Below are 27077 nucleotides of genomic sequence, written 5' to 3'. Positions count from 1 at the left end.
TCAGGACCCAGCTACATGTGCCAGCATCAACCCCCAACAGCTCCAACTTCTCCACCAGCTGCTGCGGGATGATTGTGTTGAAAGCGGAGCTGAAGTCTATGAAGAGGATCCTGGCATAGGTGTTTTTCCGATCGAGATGTGACAACACGAGGTTCAGTGTTGTTGAGACTGCGTCCTCTGTGGATCGGTTGGCTCTGTAGGCGAACTGCAGTGGGTCTAGGTTGGCAGGTAGACTGTGTTTTTGATGTGCTGCATAACTAGTCGCTCAAAACACTTCATTACAATGGGTGTTAGGGCCACTGGTCGAAAGTCGTTATGGCAGGCTGGGTTTGGTTTCTTCGGTACAGGGACGATGGTGGCACTCTTAAGACAATTCGGCACTACTGCCTGGCAGAGTGAGATGTTAAAAATGTCTGTGAAGACATCCTTCAGTTGCTCGGCACAGTCTCTTAGAACGCTTAAAAAGTCTCAGAAGTGATAAATCTGGTAGTAAATTTTGCTTCAGAGGCATTTTCTTTTGGTATGTAAAAACCCATGAGAACCAAGGGCGATTTAAAAAATTTACAGCCAGATTTATCACTTCTGAAACTTTTTAAATGACAAAGGAATGGGGGGGAGTGCAGAGCCTGCGTTCACCCCGGAGGGGAGGGGAGGTGTTGAGGGGTGGGGGGGGGGGGGGGGGGGGGGGGAGGGTGCGGGGGGTGGGGGGTGAATTTGGGGGGGCGTGGGGCCGATGAGATGCTTATCGCCACCAGGGGAAAAATGTGAGTAGGATGTGTTAAAATGGGAAGGTTGTGGCCTAGTGTTTGGAAGAAAATAGGTATTAACCAGATTGACACATACACACACAAACAAGACACAGACTTTTAAGTTATATTGAGATATATATATATATACTGATCTTTTATGTTGTTTATTGTGAGTTTTACAGATTACTATGTTCACATATCTATTGTGCTGCTCCAATTTTGTTCAATTTCAGGACATGACAAAACACTCTTGACTCTTGGAACTGCAGATGCTGGAAACTTGAGTAAAAGACATAAAGTGCTGGATTAACTCAATGGGTCAGGCAGCACATAACCATATAACAATTACAGCACGGAAACAGGACCTCTCGACCCTTCTAGTCCGTGCCGAACACATATTCTCCCCATGTCCTATATACCTGCGCTCAGACCATAACCTTCCATTCCCTTCCCGTCCATATAACTATCCAATTTATTTTTAAACCATAAAAACAAACCTGCCTCCACCACCTTCACTGGAAGCTCATTCCACACAGCCACCACTCTCTGAGTAAAGAAATTCCCCCTCATGTTACCCCTAAACTTCAGTCCCTTAAATCTCAAGTCATGTCCACTTGTTTGAATCTTCCCTACTCTCAGTGGGAAAAGCTTTTCCACGTCAACTCTGTCTATCCCTCTCATCATTTTAAAAACCTCTATCAAGTCCCCCCTTAACCTTCTGCGCTCCAAAGAATAAAGCCCTAACTTGTTCAACCTTTCTCTGTAACTTAGTTGCTGAAACCCAGGCAACATTCTAGTAAATATCCTCTGTACTCTCTCTATTTTGTTGACATCCTTCCTATAATTAGGCGACCAAAATTGTACACCATACTCCAGAATTGGCCTCACCAATGCCTTGTACAATTTTAACATTACATCCCAACTTCTATACTCAATGCTCTGATTTATAAAGGCCAGCACACCAAAAGCTTTCTTTACCACCCTCTCTACATGAGATTCCACTTTCAGGGAACTGTGCACAGTTATTCCCAGATCCCTCTGTTCACCTGCATTCTTCAATTCCCTACCATTTAGCATGTACGTCCTATTTTGATTTGTCCTGCCAAGATGTAGCACCTCACACTTATCAGCATTAAACTCCATCTGCCATCTTTCAGCCCATTCTTCCAACTGGCATAAATCTCTCTGTAGACTTTGAAAATCTATTTCAATATCCACAACCCCACCTATCTTAGTATTATCTGCATACTTACAGCATCTCTGAGGAAGGATCTGAAGAAGGACCCGAAACATCACCCATTCCTTCTCTACAGAGATGCTGAGTTACTCCAGCATTTTGTGTCTAGCATCTCTGAGTTTAGTTTAGAGATACAGCACGGAAGCAGACCCTTTGGCCCACTGGGTCCTCGCCGACCAGCGAACCCCGCATATTAACACTATCCCACAACCACTAGGGACAATTTTGACATTTACCAAGCCAATTAATCAACATACCTGTACGTCTTTGGAATGTGGGAGGAAAATGAAGATCTTGGAGAAAACTCACGCAGGTCACGGGTAAAATGTACAAACTTCATGCAGAAAAGCACCCCTAGCCGGGATCGAATCCGGGTCTCCGGCGCTGCATTTGCTGTAAGGCAGCAACTCTATCCGTGCCGTCCTGTGCTGCATCTGGAGAGCAGCATCTCTGGAGAGAAGGAATGGGTGACGTTACGGATCGAGACCCTTCAGACTCATGTCGGGAGAGGGAGATACGTACATAAGGTGGTGTAAAGTGTGAAAATAGGACAAAGGGAATGGAGATCAAAGCTCATTGGTGGCTACGTATGAGGTGGTGATTGGCAGATGTGTAGAATAAGTGACAAAACTACCTGAGGGATAAGACAAAAGGGTATCAGATGTGGAGTGAAGAGAAATGTATTGTGAGGCTGGAGGAAGGAACAGGGATGTAATGCTGAGGCTTTATAAGGCACTGGTCAGACCATATTTGGAGTATTGTTAGCAGTTTTGGGCCGCATAAGGATGTGCTGGCATTGGAGAGAGTCCAGAAGATGTTTACGAGAATGATCCCAGGGTTTACTGGAATAATCCATGATAAGAGTTCGATGGCACTGCACCTGTACTCAGTGGAGTTTAGAAGGATGAGGGGAGTCCTCATTGAAACTCTTCATATAGTGAAAGGAATAGAGTGGGTAAGGAGTGGATGTTTCCACTAGTGGGAGAGTGTTAAAGTTTGGTCTGCTTGAAGTGTAGAAAAAATCAAAAAGTCAAAATCTCTGTGAAAAGCTCTTTACTAAGTCACCTGGGTGAAATAGAAAATCATCCAACAGTGTGCACATATGTCCACACCATAGACTGGCGATGCAGAGAAATTACAAGCATCTATATACTGATAAAACGACCGTAGCCACATGGTTAGTAACAAAGAAGCTTAGTTAAACACAATGGATCCCCTCAGTTACATTTGGGGAAATGCAGGAGTATAGTGGGAGACAGACCAGCTGCGCAGGCAAGAACAGTTCTATTATATACCTTGCCCCTCCCATACAGCTTGCTGGTATCGCAATGGAATGCTAGACGCAGGGCTCTCGCTTAACTTTTTTCCCTGTTGCCAGCCGGGCAACCTCGGCAGCTTTTTATGTTGCCAAATGACAGCTTAGGTGGTCATTTAAGACGGCTTGCATGACGTGTGCGATAATGTGCTCAGACGAAGTGTGTAGTTACCAGTCGGAATTATGCTCAATGAAGCATTCACATATTATTTCTGCTTCAAATAAAGTCACAAACTAAACATATTCACCAATCAAGGCATGATATATACCACAATGACATACAGCAAAATTATAATGCAGTATCTCAACTCTTTTTACACATTGCAATTAATGCAATTTTTATTATTTCTTTCCACTTCCAAACAAAAATGTGGTTGGATTATTCAGCGTATGATCAACTTGTGTCATTAAATCCTGGACCTTGATAACATATATGCTTAACCATGCACACTACAGATTTATGCAAGCATGACGTCTGTGAAGGACCGAAAATTACCATGACATGGCCATAGTATGGGTCGTTATTGCTATTGGTACAGAAACACTCTTGCTTCCCACATAATTTATCCACAACAAAATATACAGGTTGCAAGGCATTTTATGATAATAGCTGTTAAAACTGACTATACCCATCTGACAGGTTAAACATTACACTAACTAACAAGAGATGGCCAAAGGACATAAATGCAGCAAATGTTCCTTTGGCAATATATTTAAAGGTGTCAAGACGCCACATTACCGGACATCCAGATTAGTTGTATGTGTTGTGAACAGCATGAAGATACAAAGTTTGTAAGCAACAAATTAAAAAAAAAAAAATCCATCATTCCCACTTCAGAATTAACGTTAAAATTTCAACTGAAATATCTCCTGACCAAATTTGTGATGTATATGACCAATTGTAGAAGTAAAACGTGGATAAATAGAACGTACAGCTGTGAATGTTGCTCATTAAATAACTACAGCACTGATACTCCATATTAAGAGCATTGATTTGCTGTTAAAATGAATTCTGTAATAACGTGTCAATGGTAACAGTGACAATCGAACACTGCGGTTTTAATGTTTCACGTGTTCACAATTTAATTAATCCATCTTTATGGATTAAAACAAATAATAACATTGGGAATTAAAACACATTTGATTGCATTCCGTTATCAAACATAGTCAGTGTTCGTTCTGAAGACATTTCCAGCACAATAGGGTCGGGGGTGTGTGTGTGAATCAGTGCAGGATGGATAGGTGGCAGTGGAGTAGGGGGGGTGGGGGGGGGGGGTAGTGGTTGAGAAGGCTATCGGTGCGGATTGGATGGATTGAGGCAGGGGAATTAGTGCATGTTGGTTGGAGTAGGTAAAATTGTGAGGGGGAGCTCGGGGAATGACAGTGGGTTGAATGGGGGGGAACTTTGCAGGATGGATGGGGGGAGCAGTGCAGGATGAAGGGGAGGAACAGTGCAGATGGATGGGAAGGGGGGTCAGTACAGGATGAATTGGGGGACCAGTGTAGGATTGATGGGAAGTGGCAGGAGAATCAATGCGAGGTGGATAGGGTGATCAGTGCAGGATGAATAGATGAGGAGGGGAGCACAGGGGATGTCAGTGAGGGCTGAATAGAGGCAGGAATGGGGATCAGTGCGGGATGGAGAGGAGGGGGGCGTACGAGAGAGAGAGAGAGAGGAATGGGCAGAGGAGGTGGGAAGGAAGGTCAGCGCTCCTCGGACAACACCGGCATCATCGCTCAAATCACTACAAAAATATGGAGGGGACCCGGGGACAGAATATCTTGGCGGCCGCGCATGCATGCGCACACACACACACACGCACACAAACACACGCGAGGCTTCTGAGGCCCTGTGAACGGTAATTTCAGCTCAATCCAGCGCTAAGTGCAGCTCAACTCTGCCTATCTCGCATACAGCCCTGTCTCAATCCACTCATGGACAGGCAGAGTTGGTGCGTCGCTGGCTGTCGGCCTGGGGGCACCGCTCCCGTTTGACTCCCGGCGTCTCTGGCCTTCCCCGGGCATGGGGGGGCTCTCGGACGGGGATGGTCCAGTGGCAGTTCGGCAGCAATTGCAGCGCCGGAAACTGGGATCAATCCTGGCTGAGAGTGTTTTGGCACGTCTCCCTCCTCCAATCACCGTGCTCTATCCTCAGCCACCCCCCCCCCCCCCCCACTCCCCTCTACTACTTCCGCCTCTGACTGACACCTCCCTCCTCCAAGGGTTTGTTTTGAAACTGCCGTTGGCGGAGTGGCAGCAGCGGCCGCTAACAGCAAAGATCCTATAGCGTTATCAGGCCGGGCGGGGTGCAGGAGGAGGAGGAGGAGGAGATGGAGCCGCCGCTGCTGCTGTGCAGGGCCCGTCATCCGTTCCGACCCTCCATCACGCCACACTTAGCATCTTTCCCACGGTATATCTTCGGTATAAACCAAGTTGCCAAGCCGGGCAAAATGACTCGCCTTTTAGGTTGCCCGGCAGCACTTTGAGTGGTCAGTGGCACCCGGGCAACCTCTAATTTCGAGCCCTGTAGACGACTGGGAACGGCTCTTATCTCCACTCTCACTGAGACAGTGAAGGTTACCTTCATAGGCTTCTGTATTCACAGGCTTTTGCAGATTTCTGTAGTGGCCAATATTTTAAAATGCTACCAGCATGCTGCGTACAAAATGGAGGTTACAGCTAATGTGGCTAAATAAGATGGAGGAGAACCGCACTAAGTCTTACAAGAGTGCAGAGGACATAGCCTCAGAACAAAAGGACATACCTTTGGAAAGAAGATGAGAAGGAATTTCTTTAGTCAGGGTGGTGAATCTGTGGAAGTCGTCTCAAACGGCTGTGGAGGTGAAGTCGTTGGGTATTTTTAAGGTGGAGATTGACAGATTCTTGATCAGTAAGAGTGTGGAGGGTTATGGGGAGCAGTCAGGAGAATGGGTTAGGCAATAGACAACCCAGTAGGTGCAGGAGTAGGCCATTCAGTCCTTCGAGCCAGCACCGCCATTCACTGTGATCATGGCTGATCATCCACAATCATTACCCCGTTCCTGCCTTCTCCCCATATCCCTTAACTCTGCTATCTGTAAGAGCTTTGAGAGGGAAAGATAGATCAGCCATGAATGAATTGTGGAGTAGACTTGATGGGCTAAATGGCCGAATTCTACTCCTGTGACTTATGAACTTACCTTCTGTCTGTTGGGAGTGGGGATAAGAAGGAATGATGGGTGGGACAAAGTGGCATATAGTAACTACAAAGAAAGTACCCTGGAGAGAGATTCCAGTCGGAACTTTTGCCCAAGTTGAAAGGTCAATGTCCAGAGGTCATAGCTTTAATGTGAGGGGGAGGGGGGCAAAGTTTAAAGGAGACATGCGGGGAATGTGAGACCACACCTGGAGTAGTCCAGTTTTGGTCCCCTAATTTGAGGACGGACATTCTTGCTATTGAGGGAGTGCAGCGTAGGTTTACAAGGTTACTTCCCGGGATGGTGAGACTGTCATATGCTGAGAGAATGAAGCAGCAGAGCTTGTACACTCTAGAGTTTAGAAGGATGAGAGGGCATCTTATTGAAACATATAAGATTGTTAAGGGTTTGGACACGCTGGGGGCAGGAAACGTTCCCGATGTTGGGGAGTCCAGAACCAGGGGCCACAGTTTAAGAATAAGGGGTAAGCCATTTAGAACGAAGACGAGGAAACGCTTTTCAATTAGATCTCTCATGGCAAGTACTCAATACTTGGACGAGGAAACACTTTTTCTCAGAGTGGTGAGTCTGGAATTCTCTGCCTCAGAGGGCGGTGGAGGCAGGCAAGAGAGAGCTGGATAGGGCTCTTAAAGATAGCGGAGTCTTGGGATATGAGGAAAAGGCAGGAACGGGGTACTGATTGGGGATGATCAGCCATGATCACATTGAATGGCGGTGCTGGCTCAAAGGGCTGAATGGCCTACTCCTGCACCTATTGTCTATTGAATGTTGCCTAGATGGTGATAGATGCCTAGAATTCTCTTTCAGGGTTGGTGGTGACGCTGATAGGATAGTGGTGTTTAAGAGGTTTTTGGATTTGTAGGGAAAGGGGGAGTATGAATCAGATGAGATCAGTTTATCTTGGCATCATGTTTGGCACAGACATTGTGGACCAAAGGGCTTGATCCCTTACTTTAGTATCCTATGATCTAAGTCCAATGCCACTGGAAATGAAGAAACAATTTTCATCCTTTTTCTGTTCAAATCTGGACTTCATTATCCAATGTCCCAGTCTCTCTCAAGAACCTTTTTAGAAACTGGCATATGTCCTCATACAGGTTTAACGCATCATCTATCTTCTGAGCATCATCTCGTAACTTTTTAGCTACTTCAGTTTTACTTCCTTTGCTCAGCTCAATAGAATCCTTAGTTATAGAGTAGATATCCCACACTATAAAGAGTGCTCCCACAACTCCTGAAACAGCTCTTGTAGTTTTGGACAAAGCTAGAGGAGTTCCATAAAGCAGTTGTTTCACTTTCCCAGTTTCCAGGGCATACTGTGTTCTTTGAGCATTGTGACTCAGAGATGTTAACTTCTCAGCTAGTTTGCTAAGGCCAGGAGATTTGCATAAGACTTGTTTGCCCATGATTGATGCTGTCAGTTTAAATGTGTTAACGCCGATGGAACCAGATTGTAATCCAGCTTTAACTTCATCAAAATACTTTTTCCTGCATTTGTTGAAAATATTCCTTTCCTCCCTAACCCCTTGTAAATATAATCTATCTTTAACTTTGGGCAAATAATTTTCCCTGTGTTTACTGGTGACTTGCTTTACTTTGCTGTTCCTTTGACAATCCCCTGTTGTGCCTTCATTACAATCACATTCGGTATTTTCTTCCTCACTAAGAAGACACAGGAACTGGAGATTACTGTCGATGTTCGTCAAGTGTGCTGATATAACTTTCCAATCATTTTTATATTGTCTGATGATCTCATCTACCCTTTTCTGCATCTTTGACCGTGTAACATATTCAGTGATGCTAGCTGTCAAGTTAGTGACAACACCAGCTCCTCCTATGCTCGCTCCCACTGCAGTGAGTATCAGGGAGCTGCCAGCAGTGAAAGGAGCAGCAATTATTCCTGCAAACGTAAGCACACCTCCTACAGCACCTGCAGAAGACCCTGTGACATTTGCAATTGTGGCACCTTTGTGATACCGATCAATACTGTTTGCAATCTCTTGTAGTTCACGTATATATCCCGTCATTCGACATTGCCACTTAGAAAACTGATTTACAAAGTGTTGTATGGTCTCTGTTCTCTTTAGTTCATGTTGGTTCCTGTTTTAAATAAAAAATATAATTTGATCTCATTTTTGCAATCACACAAATTCTTAAAATTGCAATGACAGAAACTGAACTACATCAAGACATCGATACATGAATACATATTCAGAGAAGATTAATCCTGCATCTACAGAGAAAATGTCATGGTGAAATAATGAGTGTTCAGGGCCAGTGTGTTCGTATAAAAGTGGAAGTTCTTTCCCAATGCCTCAGGTGACAGTTCTGCTCTGTTTCTAACTTAATGAAGTTAGTGAGCAAAATACAAAATGTGGAGGAGCTCAGTGGGTCAGACACCATCTGGAGAGAATGGACACGTGACATTTCATGTCAGGAAAGCATGTCATCTCCAGAGCCTGAAAAGTTTGAAACTTCACCGCAAACCGTCTGAAGAAGGGTCCTGACCCAAAACGTCACCTATCATCCATCTGAAGATGAGGGCCATCCTGAAACGTCATCAGTTTTTTGAAGAACTATCCCGACTTGAAACGTCACCTGTCATTGGTCTGATGAAGCGACCTGACCTGAAACGTCGCCAACCGTCAGTTTTAACAAGGGCCCTGATCTCTTGCCATCGCTGTTCCCAATGCAAACGTGGACTCGGGCGGGGACTGTTATGCTGAACACTTATTCTTGGTCCGCCGAGGCCTACTGGATCTTGTGGTTTATTACTCCCATTCCCATACTGATCTTTCTGTCCTGGGCCACCTCCATTGCCAGAGTGAGGCCACACGGAAATTGGAAGAACTGCACCTCATATTTTTCTTGGGTAGTTTAGAACCCAGCAGTATGAATATTGAATTCTCAAATTTTAAATAACTTCTACTAACACGCCCCACCCTGTTGTCCCCTTCCTCCACCCTGGTTGTTTAACCAGATCTACAATTCGCAACAATGAGTCAGTTTTGAGATCACACCTTCCCTATCCAACAATTGGCCTACCAGGGAACCACCCTGCCTGAGGTCATCTGTACCGGCCCAGATTTGTCCTGGTTTTTCACACCTCCAGTTCTTCTCTCCCCCCTCCCTCCCCCACCCCCCACTACTTTCATTCTGACGAAGGGTCCCAACCCAAAACATCACCTATCCTTTTTCTCCAGAGATGCGGCCTGACGCTGAGTTACTCCAGCACTTTTTGTGTAATGTTCATTGCATACCTGGTATACAAACAATATTCTGAAATGTGGTGTGTGTGTCATCATACAAATATTCTATGCAGAATATTCAAAAGCCTACTTTCATCTTTGAAATCATTTTCGTGTATATGAAGGGAGGATTAAACATAAAAGCCTTAAAGTCAATTTGGGAAATATTTGAACAAAATTTTGAAATTGATATTTTTAGCAACAATCGTTTTACTTCCTTTGCTCCTGGCATCAAAGCAATGGCATTCATAGAATAGAACTAATGGAAATATTCCTTGGAGCGCATGAGGATGAGGGATGATCTTATGGAGGTGTATAAAATCATGAGGGGAATAGATAGGATGAATGCCCAGAGTCTTTTACCCAGAGTATGGGAATTAAGAAGCGGAGGACACATGTTTCAGGTGTGAGGGTAAATATTTAATAGGAACCTGAGGGATAACTTTCACACAAGTGGGTGGTGGGTACATGGAACAAGCTGCTATATGGAGTAGCTGAGGCAGGTATTGTAACAACATTTAAAATACATTTGGACAGGTACAGAGATAGGAAAGGTTTGGAAGGATATGGGCCAAATGTTGGCAAGTGGGAATAATGTAGATGGGGCATCTTGGTGGGTGTGGGAGAGTTGGGCTGGAGGGAATGTGTTTTATGGAAGGACAACGAATCCATTTGATCATAGTCCTCACCTGATCTGTTTTATGTAATGACCTGTTATTTATTATTTGTCTGTCCCTGGAACACCAGCCCAGATCAACCCAGTCACTGCTGCATGGATCATTGTAATGAAATATATGCAGGATTCAAGGATTCGGATTAATTCGGAGGAAGCACATGGTGAAGAGCACAAATAATTATTAAAGCAAACACAATTAAAACAGAAACTCGAGTGTCAACTATCAACAAAGAAGGTTAGATTGCATGGGATCCAAGAAGAGATAGCTGAATGGATAGCAAATTGGCTCAATGGAAGGGAGCAGAAGGTAATGGTAAAAGGTTGCTTCTCAGACTGGATGCCTGTGACGAGTGGTGTGCCACAGGGTTCGGTGCTGGGCTCGTTACTGTTTAATGCTCGTTACTATTTTATAAAGCTAGAATGTTCATATCGTAGGCAGACATGCATCATAGTTCTGAAGGAAGGGGAATAGCAATGAATAAGATTAATCCCTTATTTCTCATTTTTAATGTATCACTTTGTGATGATATCTGGTCACATATGTGACACTTTGGTTCAGTTTCCAAAGAATGGGCCTGCAGCATCTTGAAATGCCATCTCAATATTAATTTCACAAATCTATTTAGTGTTGCATCATCTAAATACCATGAAGAGTCTTTTAAAATTATCGTCAAAGAAGAGCCTCCAGATGGCGGGGCTGGAGCAAAGGCATTTGTAAATGAATCCATTCCGATTGGACATCTGTGAGCATTGGGCATTGTGACATCACACGATGGAATGCTCACCAACATTCTATGGGTGAGAGCTGTTTTTTTTTAAACATTTGAAATTTTTTGGGGGGGGAAGGATTTTAATCAAAATGTGTACGTAAAAATGACGTAATTTAATGAGGAGTGGATTTGCGAATGTAAAAGTGAAATGGAAAAAAACTCGGAGTTTCTGCGTGTGGTTTTGGTGGACCAAGGAATCAAAGGCCAAAATTCTAATCTGAAAAAAAAATCTGAAAATGGAATCTCACACTCACAGTTTTAATATATAGATAGATAGTTTGATTTATTTGGCCCTCTTTTTTGATTACAGTTTGTACTAATGACTACGTTAGTTGCTTTACTGATGACCATGACTATCTATTTATTAACGATCCTCATGGTGTTTATCAAGTGTAGAAAATGACTGGTAATTTACCTGCAAAAGTGATCTGGAACTTGAGCTGTTGACATTTTCACAATTTCCTCACGTTGCATTCTTTGTTACCTGGATCCTGAAACATTTCAATTGCGCAAACCCACCTCCATCGCATTGAACTGTGATAATGGATCTGAAATACAGAAATGTTAACAAATATTAATATGTGTTGATATTACAGGGATGTATCTTATAATGAAACGTTCATGTACTGTTTCAGATCATTTGAAGTCAAGAAGTCAAGGGATATGGGGAGTTGGGGAGTTGGCAGGAATGGGGTACTGATTCTGGACGATCAGCCATGATCATATTGAATGGCGGTGCTAGCTCGGAGGGCTGAATGGCTTACTCCTGCACCTATTTTCTGTGTTTCTAAGTATCTCAAATTTCAGTTCATACAAAAGCAAAGTAATTGTTGGAAATCTGAAATATAAAGCGAAGTGTTGGAAATACTCAGAGGGCCAGGCAGCAGTTGTGTTGCTGTTTACCACAAACCTAATAATATATCCCATTTAGGAATAGTTAAGTTAATATTCTGATGAAGCAACATTGAGCTGAACTGTTAACTTTGTTTCTCTTCCATAGAGGCTGTCTGACACATCGAGCAGGTCCAAAGTTGCAGTTTCTATCAAATCTTCTGGGAAAATATGTTAAGAAATAACCAGGAAGCAGGCCAGACTGAACCTGATGATGAGTAAACCAGAATCTGACCGAAGGGAAGCATTAACTGGAATCATGGAATCCAATGACTGGAAATTCCAGGATAACTTGGTGGTTATGGTGCAACGGAGTTTACGACCATCTCACTTGCGTCGTACTTTGATAAGACTTTACTATAGGTGAGGACACAGGTTATTTGAAAACGTGTTATCGGTTTTCTTTGATTGGTCACAGGTTGAACGGTGGGAATGGAGAGAGAGGTAGTGATGATCTCAGTAATTGAGCATAGAACAGTACAGCACCAGAACATATCCTTCAGCCCATGATGTCTGTGCTGAATATGATGCCAAATTAAACTAATCACTGTCTATATCTGATCCATTTCTCTCCATTCCCTGAATATCATGTGCCTATCTAAACGCCTCTTGCCACACACATCTCCTTTAAACATTTTCATCTTAAAGTTATACCCTCTCGTCTTTGAGATTTCCAACCTGGGGAAAGGATTCTGACTGCCTCTCATAATTGTATTAATTTGTCTCATGTCATCCCTTAACCTCTGAAGCTCCAGAGAAAACAAACAAAAAACAACATTTGTCTAACCTCTTCTTGTAGTCAAGGCAGCATCTGGTAAACCTCCTCTGCACTCTCTCCATAGCCTCCACATCCTTCCTGTAATGGGACGACCAGAACTGCACACGATGCTCCAAAGGCAGACAAACCAAATTACTGTGGCGTCATTGTGGAGCAGAGCCGTTCAGAGAGACCAGCCTTTCTCATGGAAGAGAAGGATCAGGTAGGTTGGAAATTATGAGACAATTAGAAGTGTCAGCCAGGAGAGGATGGGTGGTGGGATGTCACGGATTGGAGGATCTGATCATGGTGGGGTTAATGGTGGGGGAGGGAAGGTTACTGCTGAGCACAGTATGTGGAGGAACTTGAAATGCTTTAGATTTGTTTCTTGATCACTGGAAGGTCTTCCAGATGAGCACCAGTAGGCACTACAGGTTTTTTATTCAGTTTCAAAAATAAACTATATTCAAAATAAAAATATATAAAAAACAAAAACCATTCTGTGTAGACTCGAAACGTCACCCATTCCTTTTCTCCAGAGATGCTGCCTGTCCAACTGGGTTATTTTGTGTCTACGGTGTAAACCAGCATCTGCAGTTCCTTCCCACATCAATAGTTCAGTAGTTCTTTATTGTCACATGTGCACAGCACAGCACAGCACAGCACAGCACAGTGAAATTATTTTACACAACCCACAAATTCAGTCACCATATTCTTGCAACGTTTACAAGGAAGAAAATAAAGAAAGTGTCCGAAGTCCAAAAGTCCTAAGTCATTCGGGATGATCCATGACAAGGACCCTTGCAATCTTCTGCAGACGCTCTTTGCTACAGGATTAATGTCCTGTGAGCACTGCAAGATTAGTACCCTGTTGCACCTGCATTAAAGGTATCCCTAGCACAGCGTGGTTCAAGTTCCCAGCAAACCCTTCCAAAGGAGCATTGCGTTTGGGGAACTAGTTCAAATGTTGGTCTTTGACGTGAAAATTGAATCAGGGTGGCTCAAGATGGGAAGTTCCACAAGGACTCGGAAGATTCCATCCTCTTCAATCTTGCATGCACTTCCTTTTCCTTTGCATCCTTACCGCTCCTCCTTACTGCAAGATGTCAGTTCTGAACAACGATCACTGTGTGGCGGTCCCTGGGGGGTAGGCCACTCCTTGGATCATCCCCCTCGCCAATTGAGGGACAGGGGCGTTGGTCTGCCACGGGGTTTACCGGTCGACTCCCGAGGGGTAGAGATAAGAGTGTCGGTGTGTGTCTTGAACTGTTGGAATTAAAAAGCTTCTTTTGAATCCGCCTGGCGTCTGGTCTCTTCCTGACCTTGACCAGGCCACTACACCGGTGACCCCGACATCGTTCATCACGCGTCGTGATGGATAATAACGCTGTTGCGCTGAAGCTCCCAACTTCATGGACTGAAGAACCCGAAACCTGGTTCCAGTAGGCAGAGGCCCAGTTTGCTGTGCGAGGTATCACGCAGGATGAGACTAAGTACTTTTACGTGGTTGGCTCACTTGACCAACTGACCGCGAGGCGGGTTAAGCCTTTCCTCAGGGCCCCCCCGGTAGCAAACAAATATGCTGGCCTTAAAGCATTTCTCATCAGGAGGTTTGGCCTGGGTGATGCCCAGCGGGCAGCTCGCATTTTCAGAATGGACGGCCTGGGCGACCGCCAGCCATCTGCCCTCCTGGAAGACATGCTCACCCTAATGGGGGACCATGAGCCGTGCTTTCTCTTTAAATATGCCTACCTGCAGCAGCTGCCTCCCGACATTCGTATGCAGCTCGCTAGGGATCCGTTTACCGACATGCTGGCGCTGGGTGAACATGCCGACGAGCTGTGGAATTCTCGCCACCACAACCTGGAAGCAGTGGACGTCCTTCCCGAGGCGTTTGAAGACTCAGAGCAGGTCGGGACCGCTATCCACCGCGTCTCCACTGCTCCCGGTCGGCCCCCACGGCAAAATCCGGCGGCCATTACGCATTCAACGGCAAGCACGTCCTTCCAGCACGGCCAGCCTGCAGTTCAAACCAATGCCAGCAGAGGTCGGTGGCGTTCAAACCAGCCAAATCGGCTTGCAGTTTCACCAGACGCCAGCGGAGGTCGCTGGGGCTCAAACCAGCCTGCAGTTCAACCAGACGCCAGCAAAGCTGGTTGGTGTTATTATCATCGCCGCTGGGGAGCTGCAGCCAGGCTTTGTCGCCCACCCTGTTCGTTCTCGGGAAACTAAAGGGCTGGTCGTCAGCGATTCCTTCGGCGGCCGGCACGATTCATCATGTTTTCGCTTGGGATCGCCGCAGTGGGGAACGTTTCCTCGTTGACACTGGTGCGGAAGTGAGTGTTCTGCCTTCCTCCATTACTGTGGCGGTCCCTGGGGGGTAGGTCACTCCTTGGATCATCCCCCTCGCAGATTGAGGGACAGGGGCGTTGGTCTGCCACGGGGTTTACCGGTTGACACCTGAGGGGTAGAGATAAGAGTGTCGGTGTGTGTCTTGAACTGTTGGAATTAAAAAGCTTCTTTTGAATCCGCCTGGCGTCCGGTCTTTTCCTGACCTTGACCAGGCCACTACAACTGGTTAATTCACAGGATGTGGGCTTCGGTGACAACACGTGTTTATTGTCGATCCTGAACTGTTGCTGGAATGAAGAGGCAGGTAACATAATTATTGATCAGTAACTACATGGGTCTGGAGTCATATGTAGACCAGAACTGTAGAACAGTAGTTTTCTTTCCGTAAAGGATTTTGGTGAATCAAAGATAGACACAAAGTGCTGGAGTAAAGCCCCTGTCCCACTTTCCCGAGTTACTCATGAACTCCCGAGTTTCCCCCTTGATTCGAACTCGGAGAATTACGGTAATAACCAGTGGTAGGTACTCGGAGCAATTTTTTTTACTTGTTGACATTTTTCAACATGTCCCGACTTGCCTGATGCCCCGACTTCCTACGGCTACCAATACGAGCCGCTACGAAACATCTACGGACTCCTACGGTCTCCTACGAGCTTGTTACCGACATTCCCCGAGTTCGAATCAAGGGGAAAACTCGGGAGAGTTCGTGATTAACTCTGGAAAGTGGGACAGGGGCTTTATTCAGCAGGTCAGGCAGCATCTCTGGAGAAAAAGGATGGGTGACATTTCGGGTCGGGACCCTTCAGACTGCTGGAGCCGCAGGCAAGTGCCAAGGAATACGTGGCTGTGGCAGCGAGTCAAGTTAAAACACGGAGAGCAGGAAGAATCACAGCGGGAGAGAAGTGAGAGGATGTTGCAGAATTCTCAGACTTGGTGAACCAGAGGGGATATTCAAACCAGCTGCCAATTTAATTTAATTTTTTGAATTCAAATTTTCAGCTGCACCAGTGGGATTCGATTGATGTATATAGATGAATAGTTTAAACCTCTGATTATTAGTCCAGGAACATAACCACATTGGTCTGCCCTGCTGCATGATTCATGGCGCTAGCACAAATAAATACTGTGCCAATATGATCAGATTGCCCAGTCCAGATCATTTGTCTTCAGACCACATGAATTCAAGATCTGAGTTTGAGAGGTATGGTGAGGGTGACTTCCCTTTACTTCATGGCAGCATTTGACGAGTTGGACATCAAGCAGCCCTGGTAACACCAAAGTCAATGGATATTAGATTTAATACAATTGAGTGGTTCAAGTCCTACCTCAGACAAATGAAGATTGATGTGGCTGTGGAAACACAATCACCAGAGCATCAGGACATTACTACAGAGATTCAGGGCAAGCTGGCAAACTGAACCAAAAGAACCATGGTAATATGCAGCAGAGGATGATGCGAGGGGGTTGTTTTTGCGACTGGATGCCCGTGACTAGTGGTGTCCCACAAGGATCCGTGCTGGTGCTATTACTGATTGTAATGTATGTAAAGGACTTTATTCCTCAGAGTGCAGGAGGCTGAGGGGTGACCTTATAGAAGCGTATAACATCATGAGTGGATTAGATATGGTGACTGCACAGTGTCTTTTACCAAGAGTAGGGGAATCGAGAACCAGAGGACAACGTTTTCAGCTGAGAGGAGAAAGATTTAATAGGAACCTGAAGGGTAACCTTTTCACACATTGGGTGTGGTATATGGATAGAGCTGCAGAGCAGTAGTTGTCAGGTCCTCGGATGATATTTAAAAGGCATGGCTAATACAGTGGAGAGAGACACCAAATGATGGAGTAACTCTAGGGGCTAGTGGAGTCAAGGGATATGGGGAGAAGGCAGGCACAGGTTATTGATAGGGGACGATCAGCCATGATCACAATGAATGGCGGTGCTGGCTCGAAGGGCCAAATGGACTCCTCCTGCACCTATTTACTATGTTTCTAGAGTATACAAGCCCAGCCACTCCATTCTATTAACATATGACAGTCCCGCCAATTAACCTGGTTAAACCATCGATCGGAACAAAACTTGTTACACTTGAGCACAGGAGAAAGGTGAGTAATATGGCAAAAAATTGTAGCTCGATCGTGTACCGATCTTGCGCAAAATAGAAAAATCACGCAAATGGGAAGAGCACACGATCAGATCTTTATTTATGTATAGTTTTCTGATATTCTGACGTTTAGTCGGGAGCTGACCCAAGATGTTATACAATGTTAACATAACTTCCTGTTGATGATATATAAAAATGACCTGGACGTAAATGTAGACGGGTTGGTTATTAAGTTTGCAGATGCCACTAAGATTGTTGGGGTTTTGAGTGTGAGGAAGGCGTAAGGTCTCGAGTGGAATATAGATTAGCTACAGAAATGGATGGAGAAATGGCAGGTGGAGTTTAATACGAACAAGTGTGAGGTGCTGCAATTTGGAGATCAAATGTAAGCGGAAATATACAATGAATGGCATTGAGGGATCATGGGGTCCAAGTTCATAACTACCTGGAAATGGCAACTTAAGTAGATAGAGTGGGAAAGAAGGCAAGCTTACAAGCATAGGTCAAGGCATTGAGTATAAGGGTCCAGAAAGTCATGATACAGTTTTATAGGACTTTGATTAACCGCATTTGAAGTACTGTGTGCAGTTTTGTTCACACCATTACAAGAGGGATGTGGAAAAAGTGCTGAGGTTTACCAGATTGATTCCTGGATTACGGGGCATTAGCTACAGGGAGAGGTTATAGCGTCATACAGTATGGAAACAGGCCCAACTGTCCCATCTACACTAGTCCCACTTGCCTGCGTTTAGTCCATTTCCCTCTAAACCGTCATATTCGTGTACCTGTCTAATCGCTTCTTTAACAATGCGATAGACTCTGCCCCAACTACCTCCTCTGGCAGTTTGTTTCATACACCCGCCACCCTTTGTGTGAAAAGGTCACCCCTCAGATTCCTATTAAATCTTTTCCCCTTCACCTTGAACCTACGCCCTCTGCTTCTCGATCCCCCTGCTCTGGGCAAGAGACTCTGTGCGTCTACCCGAACTATTCATCGCATTATTTTATACACCTCTACAAGATCACCCCTCGATCTCCTGCTCTCCAAGGAATAGAGGCCCTGCCTGCTCAACCTCTCCCTGTAGCTCAACCCCTTGAGTTCTGCCCACGTGGACAGATTTGGATTGTTTGATTGACGTTCCCAGGAGCCCCACGACCACGGGAGAACAAAGAAGGGAAGAGATTTAACTTTTTTATCGCCTTCCTTTGCAGTGAGGAATGTGAAGGAGTCACTCTGGTGGATGTTCATGTTAAAATGTATTTTGTGTGTTGTTACATTTTATTGGTATGACTGGCAAATCAAATTCCTCATATATTGTAGAACATACTTGGCTAATAAAGTATGATTATGATTCTGTCTGTACTGAGCACGGGAGTTGGGATGTCATGTTACAGCTGTGCAAGACGTTGGCAAGGCAACATTTAAACTACTGTGAACATTTCGGGTTGCTCTGCATTAGGAAGGATGTCATTAAACTGGTGGGCAGGTATAGGAGATTTATGGGGATGTTCAGCACCTTGGATGGCTGATCAGCTTGATCAGGATAGATCAGCCATGATTGAATAGCAGAGCAGACTTGATGGGCCAAATTGCCTTAATCTGCTCCTAAAACATGAATTATAAGAGGAGGCTGGATAGATGGTGGATAATTAGCAGCTGAAGAGGCTCCAAGGCATTCTCAATAATAGTGGGGCTGAGTATGTGAGTGCCGAGTAGATGGTAGAACTTAAGTCAAGTCAAGTCGTCAAGTTTATTTGTCACATACACATACGAGATGTGCAGTGAAATGAAAGTGGCAATGCTCGCGGACTTTTGTGCAAAAGACAAACAACAAAACAACCAAACAAATTATAAACACAATCATAACACACATATTCTTTTACATAATAAATAATGGAAGGAAAAACGTTCTGTAGAGTTAGTCCCTGGTGAGAAAGGCGTTTACAGTCCGAATTGGTTCTGGGAAGAAACTCCTTCTCAACCTCTCCGTTCTCACCGCATGGCAACGGAGGCGTTTGCCTGACCGTAGCAGCTGGAACAGTCCGTAAAGGCACCATAATTGGTTGGTGTACACGTCCTCGGAGCTAAACTGGGATGTTGCCTGCTCTCAAAGCCAGAGATACCACCATCGCAGAAGGCTGCCAGTTAGATTCATTCCATGGGATATCAAGCAATGGCTGAGATCTCTGGCTTTGAGAGCAGGCAACATCCCAGTTTAGCTCCTAGGACGTGTACACCAACCAATTATGGTGCCTTTACAACATAGAAATCTATGTGACAATGTGGAAAATATCCAAGGTGTGTCCTATTTACAAAAGGCAAGTCTGTACAATCCAGTTAATTATTGCTCAAACAGTCGACTCTCAGTCATGAACAAAGCAATGAAAGCTGTTGTCAACAGTGATATCAAGTAGCAATTACTCCCCAATAACCTGCTCATTAATGGGCAGTTTGGTATTTGCCAGTTCCACAAGACTCCATACCCCATCGCAGCCTTGATTCAAACCTGGACCAAAGAGCTGAATTCCCGAGGGGGTGTATGATTGACTGCCCTTAACAGGAAGGCAGAATTAATGTGTCTGGCATGAAGAAACCCAGGTAAAACTGGTCAAACAGGTCTGTGGTTATTCAGGGGAAATGTTCAGAGGGATATGGGCACTAGTCCAGGTGGGACCAGTCCAGATGGGGCATTTTGGTCAGCATGGACTGGTTGAGCTGAAGGGCCTCTTTCCATGCTGTCTGACTAAGGCTGCTCATCATCACTTTCTTAAGGGCATTTTCAGTTGAGCAGTAAATCCTCAGCTTGCTGGCAGTGCCCTGATCTGAAACTGAAAAACTGAATCTTTATAAGCATGTACGTCATGGGTTATTTTCTGTCTGTGCCCAGTATCACAACAATAGACAATAGGTGCAGGAGCAGTCCATTTGGCCCTTCGAGCCATTCAATGTGATCATGGCTGATCATCCCCAATCAGTACCCCGTTCCTGCCTTCTCCCCATATTCCCTGACTCCGCTATTTTTAAGAGCCCTATCTAGCTCTTTCTTGAAAGCATTCAGAGAACCTGCCTCCACCGCCCTCTGAGGCAGAGAATTCCACAGACTCACCACTCTGAGGAAAAAGTGCTTCCTCGTCCAAGTATTGAGTACTTGCCAATGAGAGACATCTAATTGTAAGATATTTCTAACTGTGAATACACAATTGCCAAGACCATCAGCAATGTTGTTGAACTTGAACTGGATGTGATTCTGGAAATGATTCACGCCACTGGTGCAAGAGAACTGCTGATAGCAAAGAGATCAGGAGTTTGGGATAGGATCAAGCAGGAAATTAGGGAAGAAGGGTCTCGACCCGAAACGTCACCCATTCCTTCTGTCCTGAGATGCTGAGTTACTCCAGCATTTTGTATCTTTCTATGTGTGATTTTAATGGTGGTGGGGAAGTTGCTGGAGTCAATTATAAAAGATGAAATAATGGCACATTTGGATAGCAGTAACAGGATCAGTCCGAGTCAGCATGGATTTACGAAGGGGAAATCATGCTTGACTAATCTTCTGGAATTATTTGAGGATGTAACTAGGAAAATGGACAAGGGAGAGCCAGTGGATGTACCTGGACTTTCAGAAAGCATTTGATAAGGTCCCACATAGGAGATTGGAGTGCAAAATTAGGGCACAGGGTATAGAAACATAGAAAATAGGCGCAGGAGTAGGCCATTCGGCCCTTCGAGCCTGCACCGCAATTCAATATGATTATGGCTGATCATCCAACTCAGTATCCTGTACCTGCTTTCTCTCCATACCCCCTGATCCCTTTAGCCACAAGGGCCACATCTAACTCCCTCTTAAATATAGCTAATGAACTGGCCTCAACTACATTCTGTGGTAGAGAATTCCAGAGATTCACCACTCTCTGTAAAAAATGTTTTTCTCATCTCAGTCCTAAAAGATTTCCCCTTTATCCTTAAAATGTGACCCCTTGTTCTGGACTTCCCCAACATCGGGAACAATCTTCCTACATTCAGCCTGTCCAACCCCTTAAGAATTTTGTACGTTTCTATAAGATCCCCCTCAATCTTCTAAATTCTAGCGAGTACAGGCCGAGTCTATCCAGCCTTTCTTCATAAGACAGTCCTGACATCCCAGGAATCAGTCTGGTGAACCTTCTCTATACTCCCTCTATGGCAAGAATGTCCTTCCACAGATTAGGAGACAAAATCTGTACGCAATACTCCAGGTGTGGTCTCACCAAGACCCTGTACAACTGCAGTAGAACCTCCCTGCTCCTATACTCAAATCCTTTTGCTATGAATGCTAACATACCATTCACTTTCTTCACTGCCTGCTGCACCTGCACGCCTACTTTCAATGACTGGTGTACCATGACACCCAGGTCTCGTTGCATCTCCCCTTTTCCTAATCGGCCACCATTCAGGTCTACTTTCCTGTTTTTGCCATCAAAGTGGATAACCTCACATTTATCCACATTATACTGCATCTGCCATGCATTTGCCCACTCACCCAGCCTATCCAAGTCATCTTGCAGCCTCCTAGCATCCTCACTCCTCACAACTAACACTGCCCCACAGCTTCATGTCATCCGCAAACTTGGAGATGTTGCATTCAATTCTCTCGGCCAAATCATTAATATATATTGTAAATAGCTGGGGTCCCAGCACTGAGCCTTGCGGTACCCCACTAGTCACTGCCTGCTATTCTGAAAAGGACCCGTTAACTCCTACTCTTTGCTTCCTGTCTGCCAGCCAGTTCTCTATCCACATCAATACTGAACCCCAATACCGTGTGCTATAAGTTTGTATATTAATCTCTTATGTGGGACCTTGTTGAAAGCCTTCTGAAAGTCCAGGTATAATACATCCACTGGTTCTCCCATATCCACTCTACTAGTTACATCCTCGAAAAATTCTATAAGATTCGTCAGACATTATTTACCTTTCATAAATCCATGCTGCCTTTGTCCAATGATTTCACCACTTTCCAAATGTGCTGCTATCCCATCTTTAATAACTGACTCTAGCATTTTCCCCACTACCGATGTTAGACTAACTGGTCTGTAATTCCCCGTTTTCTCTCTCCCTCCCTTTTTAAAAAGTGGGGTTACATTAGCTATCCCCCAATCCTCAGGGACTACTCCAGAATCTAAAGAGTTTTGCAAAATTATTTCCTGAAGTACTCTGGGATGCAGCCTATCTGGCCCTGGGGATTTATCGGCCTTTAATCCATTCAATGTACCTAACACCACTTCCCGGCTAACCTGGATTTCACTCAGTTCCTCCATCTCATTTGACCTCCGGTCCCCTGCTATTTCCGGCAGATTATTTAAGTCTTCCTTAATGAAGACAGAACCAAAGTCGTTATTGAATTGGTCTGCCATGTCCTTGTTCCTCATGATCAATTCACCTGTTTCTGACTGCAAGGGACCTACATTTGTTTTAACTAATCTTTTCCTCGCCACATATCTATAAAAACTTTTACAGTTTTTATGTTCCCTGCCAATTTTCTTTCATAATCTATTTTCCCTTTCCTAATTAAGCCCTTTGTCCTCCTCTGCTGGACTCAAATTTCTCCCAGTCTTCTGGTAGGCTGCTTTTTCTGGCTAATTTGTAGGCTTCATCTTTTGTTTTGATATTATCCCTGATTTCCCTTGTTATCCACGGATGCACTACCTTCCCTGATTCATTATTTTACCAAACTGGGATGAACAATGGTTGTAGGTCATCCATGCAGCCTTTAAATGCCTTCCATTGCATATCCACCGTCAACCCTTTAAGAATCAATTGCCAGTCTATCTTGGCCAATTCACGTCTCATATCAAAGTTACCTTTCTTTAAGTTTAGAACCCTTGTTTCTGAATTAATTATGTCACTCTCCATCCTAATGAAGAACTCAACCATATTATGGTCACTCTTGCCCAAGGGGCCACGCACAAGACTGCTAACTAACCCTTCCTCATTACTCAATACCCAGTCTAGAAAAGCCTGCTCTCTCGTTGGTTCCTCTACATGTTGGTTTAGAAAACTATCCCACATACATTCCAAGAAATCCTCTTCCTCAGCCAAATTGATTCACCCAATCTATATGTAGATTGAAGTCACCCATTATAACTGTTTTACCTTTGTTGCACGCATTTCTAATTTCCTGTTTGACGCCATCCTCAACTCCACTACTACTGTTAGGTGGCCTGTACACAACACCCACTAGCGTTTTCTGCCCCTTAGTGTTTTGCAGCTCTACTCGTATTGATTCCACATCCTCCAAACTAATGTCCTTCCTTTCTATTGTGTTAATCTCCTCTCGAACCAGCAACGCTACCCCGCCTCCTTTTCCTTTCTGTCCATCCCTCCTGAATATTGGGTGTAGGGTACTGACATGGATAGAACATTGGTTGGCAGGCAGGAAACCAAGAGTAGAGATTAACGTGTCCCTTTCAGAGTGGCAGGCAGTGGCAGACTAGTGGGGTACCGCAAGGGACCACAGCTATTTACAATATACATCAATTATTTAGATGAAGGGATTCAAAGTACCATTAGCAAATTTGCAGATGACAGAAAGCTGGGTGGCAGTGTGAACTGTGAGGAGGACGCTATGAAGATGCAGGGAGACTTGGACAGGTTGGGTTAGTGAGCGGATGCATGCAGATGTAGTTTAATGTGGATAGTTGTGACTTATGGTGGCAAAAACAGGAAGGCAGATTATTATCTAAATGGCGTCAAGTTGAGAAAAGGGTAAGTACAAAGAGATCTGGGGATCCTTGTTCATCACTCACTGAAAGTAAGCATGCAGGTACAGCAGGCAGTGAAGAAAGCAAATGGTATGTTGGCCTTCATAACAAGAGGAATTGAGTATAGGAGCAAAGAGTGCGTTCTGCATTTGTATAGGGCCCTAGTGAGACCACACCTGGAGTATTGTGTGCAGTTTTGGTCTCCAAATTTGTGGAAGGATATTCTTGCTATTTAGGTTTACGAGGTTAATAACCGGGATGGTGGGACTGTCATATGTTGATAGAATGGAGCGGATGGGCTTGTATACTCTGGAATTTAGGATGAGAGGATATATTATTGAAACATAAGATTATCAAGGGATTGACCGCGCAGTTGTCAATCTGTGGAATTCTCTGCCTCAGAAGGCAGTGGAGGCCAATTCTCTGGATGCTTTCAAGAGAGAGTTAGATAGAGCTCTTAGAGATAGCGGAGTCAAGGGATATGGTGAGAAGGCAGGAACGGAGTACTGAATGTGGATGATCAGCCATGATCACAGTGAATAGCAGTGCTGGCTCAAAGGGGCAAATTGCCCACTCTTGCACCTATTGTCTATCAGGGCTGCCAACTCTCACGCTTTGAGCGTGACAATCACGCATTTCAGCCAATTCTCACGCCCTCACGCTGAAGACAGAATTCTCACGCTGACAGGCTGTCTTCAGTACCTGCACAGTTTGTCTCAAGTTTACGCCGCATGACAGCGATATGCACGGATTGGGGAAGCGCGTCGCTCCCGGGCAGCGGGTGCCAGAGCTTTTTTGAGCCGTCTGCGAGCGCTGCGCTTCCGACTACTGCGGCAACCTCGCTCCCTCACTCCCTCCTGCCCTTCAGCTCGCACGGCAGCGCCAGCGCCGCAAATCCGCGCTGCACCGTGCCCGCCAGACACCCCATTGGGCGGCCGGGGAAAGAGAGGGAGGGGTGAAAGAGAGAGAGAGAGAGAGAGAGAAAAAAAAGTGAGGGATGGAGGCAAAGAGAGACGGAGAGGGAATGTCGAAAGGGGACGAAGGAAGGGAAGGAGAAAGAGGAAGCGTGAGGAAAAAGAGGGAGGGGAAGGAAAGAGTGAGGGGAGGAACAAGAGGGGGAAGGATGGAGGGGGTAAAGGAAAGGTGTGTGTGTGTGTGTGTCTCCCTATGTGTGTGTATCTCCCTGTGTGTGTGCATGTCTGTGTGTCTCCCTGTGTGTGCATGTCTGTGTGTCTTCCTGTGTGTGTGTGTCTCCCTGTGTATGTGTGCATGTGTGTGTGTCTCCCTGTGTGTGTGTGTGTTTCCCCTATACTAGAGTACACTATATTGTCTCTGTGTATGTGTGTGTGTCTCCCTCTCTGTCCCTGTCTCTCTCTCCCTCTGTCTGTCTCTCTCTCTCCCTGGCCCTGTCTTTGTCCCTGTCTGTGTGTGTGTGTGTGTGTGTGTGTGTCTCCCTGTGTGCGTGTGTGTTTCCCTGTGTGTGTGTCTCCCTGTGTGTGTGTTTCCTGTGTGTGTGTGTTTCCCTGTGTGTGTGTGTCTGTCTGTCTGTGTCTCTGTGTGTGTGTGTGTGTCTGTGTGTCTCTCTGTGTGTGTCTCTCCCTGTGTGTGTGTCTCTCTGTATGTGTGTCTCCCTGTGTGTGTCTTCCTTTGTGTATGTGTCTCCCTGTGTGTGTGTGTCTCCCTGTGTGTGTGTGTCTCCCTGTGTGTGGGGAGGGAATGTAGAAAGGGGACGAAGGAAGGGAAGGAGAAAGGGGAGAAAGAGGAAGCGAGAGGAAAAAGAGGGAGGGTGAGGAAAGAGAGGGAGGAAGGGGAGGAAAGAGGGAGGGGAGGAAAGAGAGGGGGGGAGGATAGGGGGGGTGAAGGAAAGGTGTGTGTGTGTGTGTCCCTGTGTGTGTGTCTCCCTGTGTGTGTGTCTTCCTTTGTGTATATGTCTCCCTTTGTGTATATGTCTCCCTGTGTGTGTCTCCCTATGTGTGTGTCTACCTATGTGTGTGTCTCCATATGTGTGTGTCTCCCTATGTGTGTGTCTCCCTATGTGTGTGTCTCCCTGTGTGTGTCTCCCTGTGTGTGTGTGTGTGTCTCCCTGTGTGTGTGTGTCTCCCCTGTGTGTGTGTGTCTCCCTGTATGTGTGTGTGTCTCCCTGTGTGTGTGTCTCCCTGTGTGTGTGTGTCTCCCTGTGTGTGTGTGTCTCCCTGTGTGTGTGTATCCCTGTGTGTGTGTGTCTCCCTGTGTGTGTGTCTCCCTGTGTGTGTGTGTCCCTTTGAGCCTGCAATATGATCATGGCTGATCAGGGCAGGTCACAATGACAACCTGAAGCAGCCAGTCCCCTGTGCGGGACACTGAAGGAAGGAGCTGGTAATCAGTCACTGTACGTTTTGCTGTCTATTGGTCTGCGTTACACTTATTCAGTGCTGTCTCTGGTGTTCAGTTCACTCACCTTCCAATGTTATTTCTGGCAGAGTGTGAGCGGTGAGACCGTGTGATCGGAGCCACAGACACAACTTTCGTGAGCGGTAAGGCCAAGAGAGGGGACGGAGACCGGCAGCAGCTGTGGGATTGCCACAACGGAGGTATAGAAGGAGGGCCAGATAGAGTGGGAGTGGCCGTGGTGGGAGGGATTGTGAAGTCAAACTGATGCTGCTGAGTTTTAACCCCAAATAGAAACTTACTGAGATATGACCAATAATGCCAAAGTGCTCACCAACTGACACTTCACCCATTTATCTGACCATTCCATAGGACTACGCCCAGAATGGCCCCATAGGTGGACTATCATCTGGCACAAAAAGATTTCTTGTATACACTTTAAAAACTTTACCCTCTGTAATCCTATCTCATAAAGATGATCCCACAATACTGGGGAAATTCAAATCCTCTATTATTCCAATACAATTTCTCTCTGCAATTTTCCTTGATATTTGATCCTCTATCTTCTGCTAACTGTTGGGAATCTAATCCCCTCCTTTCTTAATCTCTACCCATATTGTTGCATTTGAAGTGCATGCTGGATCATCCTCCCTCATTAGTGCAATGATGATGT

At 45.3% G+C, this 27077-nt stretch overlaps 1 protein-coding gene across 1 annotated transcript; it reads right to left on the bottom strand.

Moving 5' to 3' along the window:
* Nucleotides 1-5484: 5484 nt before the first annotated feature.
* On the bottom strand, nt 5485-26644 carry LOC129693597 (uncharacterized). Its single transcript, XM_055630390.1, has 3 exons — nt 26475-26644; nt 11608-11740; nt 5485-8598 (listed from the first exon to the last, which is right to left on the bottom strand). Exons 2-3 carry the CDS (start codon nt 11664-11666, stop codon nt 7518-7520), a joined length of 1140 nt encoding a protein of 379 aa, XP_055486365.1. The 5' UTR covers nt 11667-11740; nt 26475-26644; the 3' UTR covers nt 5485-7517.
* Between the last annotated feature and the right edge of the window lie 433 nt (nt 26645-27077).

Source organism: Leucoraja erinacea, unplaced genomic scaffold (assembly GCF_028641065.1).
Source record: "Leucoraja erinacea ecotype New England unplaced genomic scaffold, Leri_hhj_1 Leri_362S, whole genome shotgun sequence".
Classification (NCBI taxonomy): domain Eukaryota; kingdom Metazoa; phylum Chordata; class Chondrichthyes; order Rajiformes; family Rajidae; genus Leucoraja; species Leucoraja erinaceus.
Note: the sequence above shows the minus strand (reverse complement) of the source record. Positions and strands in the feature narration are given on the sequence as shown.

What these genes read in the sequence shown, in the direction of transcription:
- LOC129693597 (XM_055630390.1), bottom strand. Translation starts at nt 11,666, where the DNA reads ATGCAACGTGAGGAAATTGTGAAAATGTCAACAGCTCAAGTTCCAGAT. An exon ending in GTTCCAGATCACTTTTGCAG is followed by an intron (nt 8,599 to 11,607) that starts GTAAATTACCAG and finishes TATTTAAAACAG; the next exon opens with GAACCAACATGAACTAAAGA.